Raw genomic sequence first — 16,899 nt, 5'->3', positions numbered from 1 at the left:
GCAAGGAGCAAGAACGTTCATGACAGGGACGACATTATTATCTTGAAAAAAGTTTAATTAATTTTTATCCCCAGTGATGATGACTGTCAATTGTTTTGTTGTTTATAGTTTAATTTGTTTTAGCACTAATTACAGATTCATTCGCTTTGGGCCAACAATGGGTTAAATTTCTTTATACAAATACATTTTCACATACAACCCTGTGTCATCTCTCTAATAACACAGCAATAGCTGAGTATATCAGGGGTGGGCGAGACTAACTAAACCAAACTAAACCGTCTGTAGGCCAGCATCAATAAAAACATGCATCTGGTAACAGATTCTCCTCAGGAGAGTGAGGTTCTTAGAGGCATGACTACTACCCGTCTGTTGTCAGTTTCTGGTGCGATACTGCGTCTGACTCAGTCTATAAAGCTAGACTGGGTCCGTTGGAAGGGGTGAAAAAGGAGTAACCTCGAGACCAGAAGGACCGTGTGAGGTGATTCCAACCCTAAGCTATAAGGGTCCATAATGAGTCTCCTCGTGGAGGGGATGACCTTCTTCTATCAAATTACTGAACTGCTGGATCACATTCACTTGGTCATTCATTCTTGAGAAATGGTAAGGTAATTTGTGCAAAATTATGAATTTTTGAGTTTTGAGTGCATGTGTGTTTGTATGTACAAGATAATGGACTGACTAATGATACCTGATCACAGGAGACTATAATATTGTGTACATAGGCTTTTATAGGCTATAGCGAGGATATAGCGAGCCATAAATGCCAATGATGTCTGCCAATAACGTCTGTTCTGTGAAGGCACTATGCAGCAGTTCACGATCGATCACAATTCAGTAAGAACTGAAAGAAGTGGGGGGGCCATGTCACATCCTAAGTATGAACTTTATTCTGGGAATTTTTTTTATAGAAAATGATGTTTTTGTAGCAATTTTAAAACTTGGTGACTTCTTTGTCACAGTGCAAATCTTTGTCACCCTGTTCAAGCACAAACAAAGAATAGGTGGCGTTGCAACAACAATGACAGTGACAGGCTTTTTTTTTTCATCATCGAGCCATGCATACAAACGGAAACAATATAAGGGCAGATATAAAAACCAAAAAAATGGCATTCAACACATTAACAAGGCATTCTTTTCACTGCCCCGATAAGAAGCCTTCACCAGTGAAAGAGGAAAATCAATTTTGTCCCTTTCTCGACTAATTAGTGACTGCATGAGTGTCTTTTCCTGTGGAACAGACATCATGTGAACTTGATTGAGTTTAAATAGCATGTGACTGGCCATGATTATAAACCTCAAGAGCTTCAGTGTTTCGGGTCCTCAGGCCTGGCCGTGCCCTTTAAAATACATTTTTTTTGTGTACCAGTGCCTTTAAATGAAAAGTGTCCCATTATGCACTTAAGATACTATCATTCAAGGACATGGCTGGTGCATAATGGGAAGGGGAAAAAATAAGTAAGATATATATATATATATATATATATATATATATATATATATACACACACACACACACACACACACACACACACACACACACTGACAGAGAAATTCAGTCCTATAAAAATACATGGCAGTACATCACACTCCTCAATCCCACACATGATCTTCTGAAACGTGTCTCACTTATTTAACTGAATTCCTACTGTGGATATAAACCGAGTACAGGTTTTGGTGATGTAAAGAAAAAAAATCAGCCCACAATCAGAATCCGGATCGGAGCCAGAATCAGCTTTATTGTCAGGTATGTTTACACATAGTGACAAAACTCTACAGTAGCAAAAGCAGTTATGTACAAAAGAGCAAAAACACAATATATAATATTGTGTGTGTGTGTGTATTATTTATATACAGTATGAAAAATACTAATAAATAAATTATGTCAAAACTTTTTTCCAGCTTTAACGCGAACCTATAACCTTTACACTTCAACCATGTGAACTTTAAAATTCCAGCCACCACCAGCGCACAACTTTGTTTTTTTCCGCGTAAACTCCTCCCCTGGTTGTCAGCGGCTCGCCGCGCAGTGAGCTGCCGACAGCGGGCGGGAACGGGCGGACTACTGCTGCTGCCGAGGAGGGGGGGGCTCCAGTCTGTTGCTACTCCGGCCGCGGGACCAGCGCTGCCGCCTACGCCAGACGCGAACGGGGACGTGGAAGAGGCCGGCCGCGCACCTTCGACTCCAGGCATCCATGGCTCTGTGCAACGGAGACTCCAAGGTCAGTCGGCCGGCCTGCTCGCGGCAGACAGCGGGAGATTGCGGCGTGATCTCTGACCGCGCTCGGGGGGCCCTGCCCCCTCTACCGCGGGTCTCGGCGGCCGGGATAGTCCCCGGTTAGGCCAAACTTGCAGCGTGTCGGTACCCTCATGCTTCTGCCTGTTGCCGCCTGATTTACAACTATAAAAAAACACACACAACAGACTGGTGTTTTACAAAAAAAAAACCCCTTCAAATTTGCACGTTAACGCGTTGTGTTGACTTGTCGTCGGAGAATTCTGACAGGGGGGGGTTTCGCGTTTCTCTTTCCGGACGGTGCGGGCTGGAAACGGCGGGACCGAGAACCGCGTGGACGCGAGAGCCCCGGCCTCGCCGGAGCCGGGCCGCCCCGACGGCGAGTCGGTCGGCGGTACGGCGGACGGCGCGTGGAGCCGCGGGTCCGTATTTTTTCTTTCTTTCTTGCGGGGTCGTGAGGACCGATGCTAACCCGCTAGCAGCGCGCTAGCTCTCCCCGGATGCCGGACAGGCCACCGCCGTCTCGCCGCCGGCTCTGCCCGCTGCCCCCAACAGAGTCTGCCCTCCTCTTTTTTTATTATTATTATTTTAGGAGACAGATAGCAGCGTTCGTGCTTTGTGAGGTTTTTTTTTTTTTTATAGGTTGGCACTTTCTTGTTTTTTTTTTTATTCCGGAACGTCAGCGCGCGTCCTGCGCTCCGGTCGAGGAAGTGAAGAGACGAACCACGTGGGGAGTCTCCGGCTTCACCGTCGAGCACAGGGACGGGGACGCGGCGTGTCGCATGGGACAAACATTTTTGTCTCTTTGTCCACACGCGGAAAGTAAAAATGTATTGATTTATTGTGTATGTGTGTTATTGACATTATCTTCTTGTGGATAATGCATATTATGCATGAATATTATTTGTGGTAATGGCCGGAATAGTTAACTTTTTCAAAATATGCATCAGCGCATGCATAGTTTGTGTTTGGATCCGTACCAATAATCATATACAGAATTCACAACACTGATTAGTCATGCATTCGTGCTGGATTCTTGCAGATGTGCCCTAATGTTAAAATGGGTTGCAGGGCCTGTAAGAGCTCAGGGATAAAATACCCTGATATTGACATTCTCCCGTTAATGTGCAGAGAATGTGGTGGTTATACCACACCTTCATTGATTGGGATGCGGTCATGGGGACAGAAATGTATTAAACTAAGTCAAAACGGAAGTCACACAGCTTTCACGTGTAAGACAGCGTGCCAATACACACATGCAATCTGAAATTAAGCCATGTGGGTATGTGGCGCCTGTTACAGGGTTTCATGTGACCAAGTGTGAATGAGCATCTGGTTCGGTGGGTGTCATGAGTTCACACTTCGTGCTAGTTAACTGCATCAAGAGTTTAATAAATAAAAAAATATTAACCTCATGAATCGCTTTGTTTCCTTTTTTCTTCTTTAGCTGGATCTCAGCAGGGAGGCAAAAGATGGTTCCAGTCAGTATGATGGCGCGGTGGTGATCCTAGATGCCGGGGCGCAGTATGGGAAGGTGATCGATCGGCGTGTGCGGGAGCTCTGCGTGAGGTCTGAGATCATGCCACTGGAGACGCCAGCCTTTGCCATAAAGGAGAAGGGCTTCAGGTGAGGTGTCAGGGAGTGCTGAAGAAATTAAAGCTCCTGTAGCTATGTGCACGTCCACAGACATTCAATAAAAATTCAAATGTGCACTAGAAGAAAATGTATGAAGAAATGAGGGAAGAACTCTGCACCTGCTGAGCTACTGTCTAGTGTAAACGCGGACTGGTTCTCGGTCGCTTCTGCACTAGACCGGCACCTGGCACGCAGTGGGCCACCATGAAATGCTCCCGTGGATCTGTGTGTGGGGAAGGTACCTTAGTAAAGGGGACCTCAGTGCCAATTCATAAGACTTAATATTATGTGTGCTTGTGCATTTCTACAATTGTGCAAAAAGAACACTATGGCCACATGAACGGGTTCCTACTAGGTGCTGACACCATGTAGAACCTGGTAGAATCTACCAGGTCCTGCTGTCACTAGACCTAAAGCATAAACCTGCCCAGTTGATGTTGAATTTTAGTTCCCATGAGTTCTGTGTATTTAATTTTAGGATTCAAATACAGGACAATGAACCAAGGAATTGGTGCAACTGTTGGAGGAAATGTAGTTTTTCACAAATGACAAAGCTCACACACAGTCTGCAGGAATAAAAATAGTGGCTTACTGTGGTCACTAGGACCATTTGTATTCCGTGTTATCTCAATTTGGGAAGGACTAATTTATCTCATGGCCGGAGAATATCGAAGAAGATGCTGTGCTTTTCCATTCTAGTTTAAATGGGAGTTTTTCTCTTTGTCTTTTTCTCTCCCACTAGACCTTTCTCAGCAGAAGCCGTTCGGTTTTTCCTGCTCAGCATCTCCAGATTCTCTGGTTCTCTTGTCTGTGCTCTTTTGAAATACCAGTCTGCTTAATGTGTGTCTGCTTGAAGAACAGGCCCACAGTTGCAGCACAAAATAGCCTGACACTTAAATCTTATTAACTAATGTTGAGTAGTCGTTTTTTCCCCCGTCTTTGGTTACCAATAGTTGACTACGTATGGAAACCAGTTCTAAATGAGTAAAAACTAGTTTGATCCTGAACCTGACATTATATTGTTATCGTTACACTGTGCGGTCATTAACTTGAACTGGAGTGTAACAAAGATGCAACTTGTGTGTACCACGCCCTTCTCGCCATGGCAGAGTGATTTAAGCGTGAATCTGGGTCATCTGTTTCTGATTAACGCTTTCTGTGTAAGTAAGAAATTATTACTGACTAAAATTTTACACAGCCTGTAGTGGCAGGAGGTATAAAAGCCAAATTCCTAAAGGGTTGTTAAATGATAGCATATTGTGTATTGTTATGAATTTGAGCTTATCCAGAAGGCATTTTATGGTTCATGATAACACTCAAATGTACTAAATAAATAACCTAAACCACTTCAGGCAGAAATATACGTGCCGTTAACTACATATGTATTAGGGGTGTTAGAAAATATCAATACATGGTTTCTGTGGATCCATGGATTTTCCAAAAATGAAGGCCTTAAATATCATTAACAATGAATAGTAATCCTTAAATCCAGAATTTAAAAGTTTAAATTTAAATTTTATACACAATAAATCAAATTAAACAAGCCTTCAAGGTTTAAAGCCTTCTGGGTTAAAAAAAAACCCCCCAAAAAAACATGGCGGTTTAGGATTTGAACCAGCAACCTTTCGGTTACGGGTCTGTTTCCTTACCCGCTAGGCCCCTCACACCCAGCGCAGCGCACGCATGCTACCATTTGTAAAGTAAGTGCTTTACGTTTGACCTCAATATAAAAATGTACCAAACCCTTTAAGATGACAAGTGGCTGTTTTAACATTTTATAGCTAGAATGGGTATGTATTGCAGATCCACAATTTCTCTTTCAGACATCCATCTTTCTAGGCGCAATGATGCCACATTTCCCATTCATGTCTATTGGGCTATTGGTCTATTTCAGATATCCAGAATTAGTATTCTACATCTGCAGTACAATTCTTACTAGGATAAATGCACATAAGAGATTTACAATCCACTTCTTACTATTTACAATATTCATTTTGAACATACAAAATATAACATTTCCTATATTCATAATGAATATCCACAATGCATTTATTACTATCTAAAAGCCATTAAGGATTACTATTACCATTAATACCATTAAATACCATTACCATCAGAAATACCATTTAATACCAGGACTTGTCGGGTCGATCTTGGACCGGGTCAGGCAAGAAAAAAAAAAAGAATATTCACATTTGCCAGGACTAACAGCCACAGCAGATATTCCAACCCAGATATTCCGACGTATATCAGCATAAATGTTAACAACTGGGTATGGATATGCATACGTTGCTCACAGCAAGTATATTTCTGGCTTTAGCTCTATGACGAGTACTTGTATGATGGGTATAACTATGCCCATGCTTGTCCTACTCAGATTTTGTCCAGATTCATCGCATTGTCTTTTATCTCTGTTGTGAATTGTTCAGAATGTCATTAACACAGTTTATTTGGGAAATGTTATTTTTGAATACAGTCAGTTAACTGTGCTTCTTCAAATCCTTGCTTAATTTCATTTTGTTTGCTTTTAGGGCTATAATTATATCTGGTGGGCCAAATTCAGTCTATGCGGAAGATGCCCCGTGGTTTGATCCTGCGATATTCACCATTGGCAAACCTGTACTGGGCATCTGCTATGGCATGCAGGTAAGAGTTGGGCAACACATAATAATCTGTGCGTCTAGAGTCTTGGACACATGAGAGTTGTTGGCTTGCTGCTTTCTAAGAATTTCTTCTGTAAAAAGTACTCTGCACGCGGGGACTTCTACCTGGCTTTGTACATTGTCAGTGATCAACAGGCTTGTTTCTCTTTGATTTGCAGATGATGAATAAAGTCTTCGGAGGCACAGTGCACAGAAAGAGTGTAAGAGAAGATGGCGTTTTCAGCGTGGCACTGGACAACTCCTGTTCTCTTTTTAGGTTGGTCCAAATCCAAAGCATCATTAGTCATGGTGGAGCCTCAGGCCACACCGAGCACCTAAACCCCCATAGCAATGAATCCTGGACAGTCCCTTTTGTCCTTTCACTTTAATTAAGTCAATACAATTTTTTTTTTTTGTTACCTTAGGGGACTTCAAAAGGAAGAGCTGGTTCTCCTCACCCATGGCGACAGTGTGGACAAACTGGCAGATGGATTTAAAATGGTAGCCCAATCTGGGAGCATCGTTGCTGGTAGGGAGACAAAAATCAATTTATTCAAATAATTTTTCATAAGAGCATCTCATTTGACACACAGTTTCCTTGCTGAACAGCTAGAACAGACAGTGTGCAACATTTTCTTTCTTTTCGTCTTTACCACCCAGGCATTGCCAATGAGCAGAAGAAGCTGTATGGGACTCAGTTTCACCCAGAAGTGGACTTGACAGAACGGGGAATGGAGATGCTGCGCAATTTCCTGTTTGAGATAGCTGGCTGCACGAGCAACTTTACAGTGCAGAACCGCCAGCAGACGTGTATTCGGGAGATCCAGGAGAAGGTCGACAAGTCCAAAGTTCTGGTAAGATCTAGCTTTTCCTTCAAAGGCTTTCTACATTTACAGCATGTATCAGATGCCCTTATCAACGCTTACAGTCAGTAGTTCCAGGGACAGTCCCCCTGGAGCAACTTAGGGTTAAGTGTCTTGCTCAGGGACACAATGGTAGTAAGTGGGATTTGAACTTGGATCTTCTGGTTCGTAGGCGAGTGTGTTACGTACTAGGCTACTACCACCCTTTCTAGTGTTTAGCACAGGGGTTGGGGAACCTTTTTGGTTGAGCAAGCCATGAACAGCTCATATTTTTAAATGTAGTTCTGGTAGAGCCATACTAAATACAAAATAAATGTATTCATTTTATGTCAGACCAACACTTTATAGTACAAAAAGGCCCCGTCCACATGGAAACGATTTTCTCTAAAACGGGTGTTTCTAAAAGAGCTGCATCCACATGGTAGCATTATCTGAAATGTCATTGTCCACACGGAGCCACTGCAGCACAACCATGAACGTGTTATCCACCATTGTTTTGTGTATGACTCATTTGGGGTTATAGGTTAGGTCAGGTGTGGCTTTACTTTGATCCAAAACTGTATATTTTTTGGATTCTTGTGTGGGCACCGCATTCAAAGTCCATGCAAATTTCTTTTTCCCGGAATCCCAAACCTCGTGGTGATCGCATCGCATGCCATGTTCTTCTTGAACACTGCTTTATTTCCACGTCGGCTCTGCCACGCAGCCCTGAATTATCAGCCCAACCTATATAGCTTAGCTGGGTCGAGTTGAGTCTGTGTTGATGTGAACTTGGTTACTGAGCGCCGTATCTTCGGCTGGTGCCTGTTTTATGTTGTGGGAATCACCTGTTTCCACCTTCCCAAGGTTATCCCCACATGAATTACGTGACACTAAAACGTCAACACTTTCACAAAAAAGCCACTCTGCCATCCACACAGAGATGTGGAGAAGAGAAATTCACTCTGGAACCCCTTTCAGAAAATAACCGTTCTGGGGCCCCTGAAACGTCTCCATATCAGACAGAAATTTGACATTTTCAGAGCAAAACGTTTCCGTGTGGACTGGGCGTAAGTCTCTGAATTCTTTTTTAATAACGTTATGTTGTTGAGAACCAATGATAAGTAAAAAAAAGACCTCTTACCATTAATGCGACTTCTGGTGCTGCGTGGTTTTGCTGATTGCTTTGTAGTCTGGTTGATACGTGGTGAAGTTAAGCTTCATGCAGGCGTCGAGACTTCAATCTGTTAAACGTGATCGCAGGTTGGCTGCCGAAGATCAAGATGTTGAGCAGGCTCACTTACTGTGCATACATTCTTAAACTCTCCCAGTTTTTTCAAAGTGTAGTAAACAACCTGTTTCAATGTCGGCGACGAAGAGTTCTATCTTGTGTAAGGGATGAGACAAAATTTCCAACGCCTTGCATTTTCACATTGAGTTAGTTCAGATGTTCAGTCATGTCCACGAGATAGCTAACATGGAGAGGCTCCTGAAGTTCTACTAACTCAGGACTCAGGGTCTCTTTCCATGTTCACAAAGAAGCGCCATGAATCCTTGGTTTTTCCCCACCAAGCACGGAGCACCATCAATATACACCGAAATAAGTTTATCTATCGGTAGATTAAAAAAAATAAATAAAATTCTTAGCAAGCTCAGTGACTAAATCCTACCTTCCTGTTGTCCCTTTCATTGGCAAAACGTCAAGACTTTCCTCACATAGTGTTACCGACAGCATACCTTGCAATCACATTTACATTTACATCATTTATCAGACACCCTTATCCAGAGCGACTTACAATCAGTAGTTACAGGGACAGTCCCCCCCCGGAGACACACAGGGTTAAGTGTCTTGCTCAGGGACACGATGGTAGTAAGTGGGGTTTGAACCTGGGTCTTCTGGTTCACAGGCGAGTGTGTTACCCACTAGGCTACTACCACCCAATCACGTATGTCGAAGTGCCGCTTTGTTTGACCGTTTCATCAATGTAATTTTATCATTGCATATTAGACACACTGCAGAACCTGCTCTCTCTGCAAAGGCGAGGAAAGTACGATACTTTTTACATTTTTTTTTTTTTTTTTTTTTTTAAGCCATCTTTTCGATAAGGGTTTCTGGTCTGTGTACCTAAGAGGACAAATTCCAGATCAGACCATCTTTGCTGCTAGCTATTTGCTTTGCTGCTAGCTATCATGACTTCCAAACTCTGAAGAACCAGTGGGTTAGTTTAATTTTCTTTGGAAAAACACAGACTCAACTTCCTGTTTTGTGGTTGTGGTTGGTGAATGGTGTTGATGACATCATTTCTGTGAATGCCCACTCACTTCTATAGGCCACATTGCACCCACTACACACTGTCTAGTCCATGTGTTCCAGACTCGAGTCTGGACATCATGGTCACTGCAGAAGCCTTATGCCAGCTTTTCACCTGTAGGCCACTGTGTTGGGAAGCTAAGATGGTTGAAGTAATTATGGGCTTTGCTTACTGAACTGTCCCTAACACCAAAACATCTCATTAAGACTCTTAGTGGTCACCCAGCTTGGTACAACTCTTACTCCTGCTTTAAGAAAACCAATTATTTGGCATACTGAAATAGATTTAACAGCTTATTCACACCAGTCTGTGAGATGTGTTCCAGGGTTTTAATGTGCATGTCTTTCTCCAGGTACTCCTAAGCGGAGGTGTGGACTCCACAGTATGCACTGCCTTGTTGAATAAGGCCCTGAACCAGGACCAGGTGATTGCTGTGCACATTGACAATGGCTTCATGAGGAAGCAAGAGAGCCAGAGTGTCGAGGAAGCCCTGACCAAACTGGGCATCAATGTTAAAGGTAAGGCTATAGCATTGAATATTACATTGAATTTGATATGGCATATGCAAATGTTTTTTTATTGAAATCTTATGAATTTTCTTAGCTTACAAATCAACTTAGCTTACAAATGTTTCTATAGTAATGTCCAAAATGTATATTTCTCACACACACACATGTATATATTTTCTTCTCTCTCAACAGAGATTGGGTTATATTTCAGCATAATGAGTTGTCCATACGGACAACGGACGAGATATAACTAATGTTTTTGTCATGTGTTCAGTTGTTAATGCGGCACACACATTCTACAATGGCACTACGACCCTGCCCATCTCTGAGGAGGACAGGACTCCCAGGAAACGTATCAGCAAAACCCTAAACATGACCACCAACCCAGAGGAGAAAAGAAAAATCATTGGTGACACCTTTGTCAAGGTATGTGGTTTGAGTGTTTCTGATCCTCGCGGTTACAGTAATCAGGATTTATTGGCATGTGATCACTCAAGCTGCCCCCCTTTTAGTGAAGTATGAGTTCATGTTGAAGTGGGCTTTAAAGTCCCTAATTATCTTTGATTTTCACTCATTGCATCAGGTGGCCAATGAGGTGATTGGTGAGATGAACCTCAAGCCTGAGGATGTGTATCTGGCTCAGGGGACATTGAGGCCAGACCTGATTGAGAGTGCTTCCATCATCGCCAGCAGCAAGGCAGAGGTCATCAAGACGCACCACAACGACACAGAATTAATCCGCAAGCTCCGAGATGAGGTAAGAGGTCGTGATCGAGCCAGTAATTACTTAATGGGAGGTCAACTGGGGTGTGAGAATGAAGTGATGATGTGGTGATGCACCGCAGCTTCAGCTTATTTTTGCAGAGTACTTATGATAAACTATGCTTTGTAAACACAGAAAATGTATTCCTCAATGTTTATCATATAACAATATTAATCGTTTTGATGAGGTCTTTACCATGAGCAACATATCAAATAGCAGAACGCTATTTCTCTCCGAAGTAAAAGTACATTATGATTATAAGAATAAAATTTGTATATTTAGTACAGTGTTTTTTGTGCTGTGTTTTGTGAAGCGTAGATTAAACGCACTTCACATACATATGTATTTGTACCTCTAGTTCAGATGCCGCGTCAGAACACATAATTCAAATACAATTCTTTATTGTTCTTTTAGAGTTTGACTGCTTTTTAGAGAGAGCACTCCTCACAATGTCCCAAAACAAACTTCATCCCTGTGCCTTTTTATTCAATATTTCAGGGTAAAGTGATTGAACCTCTAAAGGATTTCCACAAAGATGAAGTGCGGGCACTGGGTCGCGAGCTTGGGCTCCCTGAGGAGATTGTTTATCGACACCCGTTCCCTGGTGAGTCCTCCTCTTTTTGAGTCAGTGGAATTCAGGAGGTTTTCTGTACTTTTAATTAGTATCTTGATGAACTGGCAAACCGTTTTCCCCCACAGGCCCCGGACTGGCCATCAGAGTAATCTGCGCTGATGAACCTTACATGTGTAAGGACTTTGCAGAGACAAACAACATCTTAAAAATCATCACAGACTTTTCTGCCAGCGTCAAAAAGGTATATATATATATATATATATATTCCTAAGAGCTTCCCATGGGGTGAAGTATTAATGAGTTTTTATTTTTAAAGAACTGTCACGTCTCTCTTTGACTGTAGCCACACACACTGCTGCAGAGAGTCAAGTCATGTATATCAGACGAAGAGGAGGAGAAGCTGATGCAGATCACCAGCCTTCATTCACTTAATGCCTTCCTGCTGCCAATCAAAAGTGTGGGTGTCCAGGTGAGTCCGCATGGCGTCCAGCACACTACAAAAAGTAGTTTTACTCCTCTAATGGCACTTTGTAGGTGCCTTGTTAGAATTTTTGTGTGTCTAGTTTCCCTCAGCAAAAAGGCTAAAGGGATGTTAATGGGATTTGCCAAAATCTTTAGAAAAAGCTAAGTTACTAAAAACTGCACAAAATAACATGAAACTTGGGCTCTCTAACCATACTTCAAGCTTGTTTACAAAGTAGTCTGTATAACCACAGCACTGTGCTGAAAGAGCAAAATAATTTTCTTTCATTAAGATACATAAGCAAATGAATAATATATATATATTTTTTTGCAAGTAAACATAAAAAGCGTTAATTTAAATTTTTTCTGTTAAAACCAAAGTTTTAGGATCATGCAGCTCTTTTGTGTGTCAAGATGTTACTGTCTTTTGCACCCTGTCTTGAAATGGGTGAGCTGATACCGGTGTGTATGTATGCTGAAGTGAACCATTTTTCTTCATATTTACATGGATCCTTAAATTCTTGGATTTTTGGTGGTCACCAAATTTCTGGTCTATAGTACCTATTATTTTTGGTATGAATCACTGCTTGTAAATTTGTTTTTTACATGTTGTAAATAAATCTGTTAAATATTTATTGATAATGTTAATTTGATTTGCAAATCTCTTGACCGCATATGCAACATATATAAAACTGTGAGGCTAACTCCTAAACAAAACCATAATATATCAAAGAATAATATATTACCTAAGCTAAATACAATTAATACAGTATTTTAGAAAAGCATCCTGGCCCTCACAGAGTGTGACAGGAAAATGTAGTTGATGACCCCGATGAAGGGTCTTAAATTTGATGAAAGTGTCCACAAAGAAAGTCTTAAATTTGACTCTCTTAAACCTACAGAAATCCTGTTATATCTGAACCTCTGTTTGTCCTGAAAATGTTTGTTTGGCTGACATAGTGGTTAACCGCTGACTGGAAAGAGTCTCGCTCCCTTCTACTTTTCTTTTGCTAAGATGTACGTTCCATGCAGTATGAGTTGTCTGTGAAGAGTGATACACACAGATAAATTCAAATGGTGTCTGTGTCTGAGGTCCAGAATGTTTGTTTTTGCTCAGTTTGTGTCAGTAGGGATTTTGTGGTGGGTGGGAGAGGTGAGACGTTCTGTCCCAGTAGCTGCTGCTGGGAGTGTCTTACCCAGACATCCTGTTCTACACCACAGAGAGCTAAATTTACTCCGACTGAGACTGAGGGTTAGGTTTAGGTCAGTTAGTCTTGGTCCCTCTTCACCAATTTAGACTATAATGTTGTAAATATTTAGCAATATTAATATTAGTTTTGTGTGAAGGCCAGCTATAAAGTGTATTTACATTTTTTGAGAGACTAATCAAGTGTTAAACCAATATCTCTCTTTTGTTTTCTCTCTCTCTCTCTCTCCCTCCCTCCATCCCCAATTTGTGTACAGGGTGACTGTCGTTCTTACAGTTATGTCTGTGGGGTGACCAGTAAAGATGCGCCTGACTGGGAGTCCCTGATGTTCTTGGCCAGACTCATCCCTCGTATGTGCCATTCCATCAACAGGTAATACACTCCCTGTGTCTCATTTCATGATAAAACTCGGTGGCAGCAACAAATCAACAAAGATGCAAATGCTTTGGCTCATACTAATCAGGTCACTTGAGAAAACACACCATGCGGTCTTTATTAATATATATTTAAAACTTTCCAACATTTCAGTTTTGCTCATTTATTCAGAAATAGCATTCACAAAGACAAATCATTAATCAAAAACATATCAGCTAATGTCAGTATCAGCTAGCCATCTTGGCATGTCGTGACTGGGAAATCAAAATTGACCACCAACTTTTCTAATAATTCAAATGACAAAAGTAGGATTACTGCGCACAATAAACCTTGCTAAAAATAGTTTTTGTTCCTCTTTTTTTCCTCCAGAGTTGTATATATATTTGGGACGCCAGTGAAGGAGCCACCCACAGACATTACTCCCACCTTCCTTACCACAGGCGTCCTGAGCACGCTCAGACAGGCTGACTTTGTGGCACATTCAATCCTGAGGGAATCCGGTAAGGGGCAATCTGAAATCCAGTTTAAAGTGCAAGGTTTTACAGTTTTAATCTTAATTTTATTCATTTTTTTAAATCATAGTTAGTATTATTTATATCTGAATTGGTGGAGGCTTACCCAGGCCTGTTTGTTACTCTTTCTTCCCAGTGTCTGCCATAGAGTGCTCCTTTATCCATAATGGACAACTAGCTTTCAATTTCACATTTTTATATTTGTCCACCAGATGGCCCTACTTTTTCTTTCTGAATGTATGCAGCAAAGTTTAACACCTCTTGATTTATGTCGGTGTGCCTTCCTAATGAAATGTTTAGTTAATATCAACATTGATGCTGGATTGATGGTATGTGTAAGAAGTGTTGAACTTCTAATAGTACAAATGTATTTTTAGTTTTAATGTAAAGTTTTTGGCCTTCAAATAGTTAAACACTTGAAAAATATTTACTATGTATGTTATGTATGTTTTTTTTATATATGGATTATTAAATGATTAACCTGCATTCGTACCTCTGTGGTTTCTGATGTTCATCAGGCTACTCCAGTAAAATCAGTCAGATGCCTGTGATCCTGACGCCGCTGCACTTTGACAGAGACCCCCTGCAGAAGCAGCCGTCGTGCCGGCGCTCCGTGGTCATCAGAACTTTCATCACCAGTGATTTCATGACTGGCATTCCAGCCACGCCTGACAACCAATTCCCAGAGAAGGTAAATGTTCTTGGATTGTTCTTGGAGTCTGTAGCTAATTTGCCTGCTCTACGTGTCTTAACTTTGTCTTGCATGTCTGGTCCATAGGTGGTAATGAAGATGGTGAACGAAATTAAGAAGATCCCCGGCATCTCTAGAGTGATGTATGACTTGACATCTAAGCCTCCTGGCACCACGGAGTGGGAGTAGTGTGCATTGTGTGCACATGCCCACACACTGTTGTCCCCATTGTCCCATACCTTCTCTTGCCCACCCCATAAGAACAGAACATTCCCTACGATGATAGCAGGCTGTACTGTGATCTCTGCACACCACAAGCCGCTACTTTTTTTTTTAATCCTCCTCCTTTTTTGAGGTGGTGGTTCAGAAATCTCTTACTATAGGTTATCAAAGGTACTAGAATCCTTTTTTTTTAATCAGTTATCCATTGTTTGCAATTCATTGTGGGTTTTCAGTTCCTGTAAGTGCTGTGTACTGATTGATGTGAGATGTTGGGTTGATGGTCTTGGGTGCATCCAGTGTCCATTGCAGTACTGCACCCAGCCTTTTGGCTCTTTTGGCTCCTTCATGTAGCTCACCTCTTTCCCTTTATTTTTTTTTAAAGTAAGTATGGCGAAAGTAATTCATTGTTGATAAGATGTGACCAATATATTTTTTTGCTTTGCTTTTCTTTTTTTTTTTTTTTTTTTTTTTTTTCTTTCTTTCTTTTTGCCAAATGTAGAGAACGTGAGGTTGAATCTCAGGAGAATGAATTGTTTTGCTCTGGATTATCACCCCCCTTTCACACAGAACGAGCCTTACCCTGCAGACAGCAGATGTGGTATTTGTTTGAAGGAGTTTCTTAAATGATGTGACTCTTATAGAATTTGTGCCTGTTGTGTGAGAGACTGTGCAGGTGTGGGTGACTTTGTGCTTTATATATAATATATAAATACAAACATACCCTCACGTTGCATTGGGAGATGTGAAAATTTTCATCCCCAAACATATTCACCCTTCCCAGAGGGAATGATTAACATGCTGCAATGTATGCTTTTTAATACACACACAAAAATGTATTCAAGTTGGAGGAAATATTGGAACATGAAATTGTCATTGCTCACCATCTTGGTGATGTTTTGCACATAAACAGCATTTTATCCCCCCTTCATAAGGCCTTGGTGTTGTCTTATGTGTAGAGCAATAGTTTTCATTTTCAAGATGCTAAAGGACTAAGGAGAGCTGCTGTTGTCCCTGCGATCTCCTGGCAGCAATGCTCCTTAAAGGTCAAGACAAGACAAATGCATTTTTATTATCTGGCTGCCGGTTTGGACTCTTGAAGGGGACTGACACATGAACACAGGCCCAAACCAATCTGTTCACGCTGAGCTCCGTGTAGAAAACCTGCAAGGGCCAAAAGGAGCACGTCACCGAATCCCCTTCACCAGCACCTCCGATGTAGATACTTTTTGCAGTGTTGATATGGATAACATGCTAGTTATTTATTCTCTGTATGTTTTTTTTCCCATCAAAAAGTTCCTTTTTTCCAGTATTGCAAAAACTCATGGATGCAATTTGGATTTTTCTTTTTTTTTCTTTTTCTTTTTTGTGTGTGTATTTTGTCTTAATTGCAAATCTTTGTCTAAATGTTCTCTCCCAGTGTCGCCTTTGTACATGTACAAATTTTACAGTACATATGTCTACTCAGAAAATGAACTTAAAACCAATTAGATAATTTAGTAGTTTGTTCTGCAATACAAAAAAAAAAAAGTTTAATTTATGCAATTCTGTGTGAGGATTTTTTTTTTTCTTTCTTTCTTTCTTTCTTTCTTTTCTTAGTATTGTGCCTCAAACAAAGCCACCGCATGCAGTTTCAAAACTGAAAATTTGTATAATGAGAAACAAGCTTTAATAAAAGATCATGTTCAAACGTGCCTGGCTCTTTTCCTGCAATCTAATTCTTTGGTTGTGCGTATCTTGTTGAAAATGCTCTTTGTCCTACGACTATAAAGTCACATTATCATTACATAGGCTGAGCTAAGGATGCTCATTGGCCAATGTTGCTAAAAGCAAGACTTCTTCAAATCCAAGATACCCTTTGCCATGGCATGGGTAGTAGCCTATTGGGTAACAAACTCACCTATGAAACTGAAGACCAGGAA

The 16,899-nt window shown here is 41.2% G+C and overlaps 1 protein-coding gene across 1 annotated transcript; it reads left to right on the top strand.

Moving 5' to 3' along the window:
* The first annotated feature begins 1,979 nt into the window (after positions 1–1,979).
* gmps (guanine monophosphate synthase) lies at positions 1,980–15,398 on the top strand. Its single transcript, XM_028962061.1, has 16 exons — positions 1,980–2,219; positions 3,681–3,859; positions 6,400–6,514; positions 6,690–6,787; positions 6,936–7,039; positions 7,171–7,364; positions 10,017–10,182; positions 10,448–10,599; positions 10,757–10,930; positions 11,435–11,540; positions 11,636–11,751; positions 11,854–11,979; positions 13,437–13,552; positions 13,925–14,055; positions 14,586–14,758; positions 14,846–15,398. Exons 1-16 carry the CDS (start codon positions 2,193–2,195, stop codon positions 14,945–14,947), a joined length of 2,079 nt encoding a protein of 692 aa, XP_028817894.1. The 5' UTR covers positions 1,980–2,192; the 3' UTR covers positions 14,948–15,398.
* Positions 15,399–16,899: the final 1,501 nt, after the last annotated feature.

This window comes from Denticeps clupeoides, chromosome 19 (assembly GCF_900700375.1).
Source record: "Denticeps clupeoides chromosome 19, fDenClu1.1, whole genome shotgun sequence".
In the NCBI taxonomy this organism is placed as follows: Eukaryota; Metazoa; Chordata; class Actinopteri; order Clupeiformes; family Denticipitidae; genus Denticeps; species Denticeps clupeoides.
Note: the sequence above shows the minus strand (reverse complement) of the source record. Positions and strands in the feature narration are given on the sequence as shown.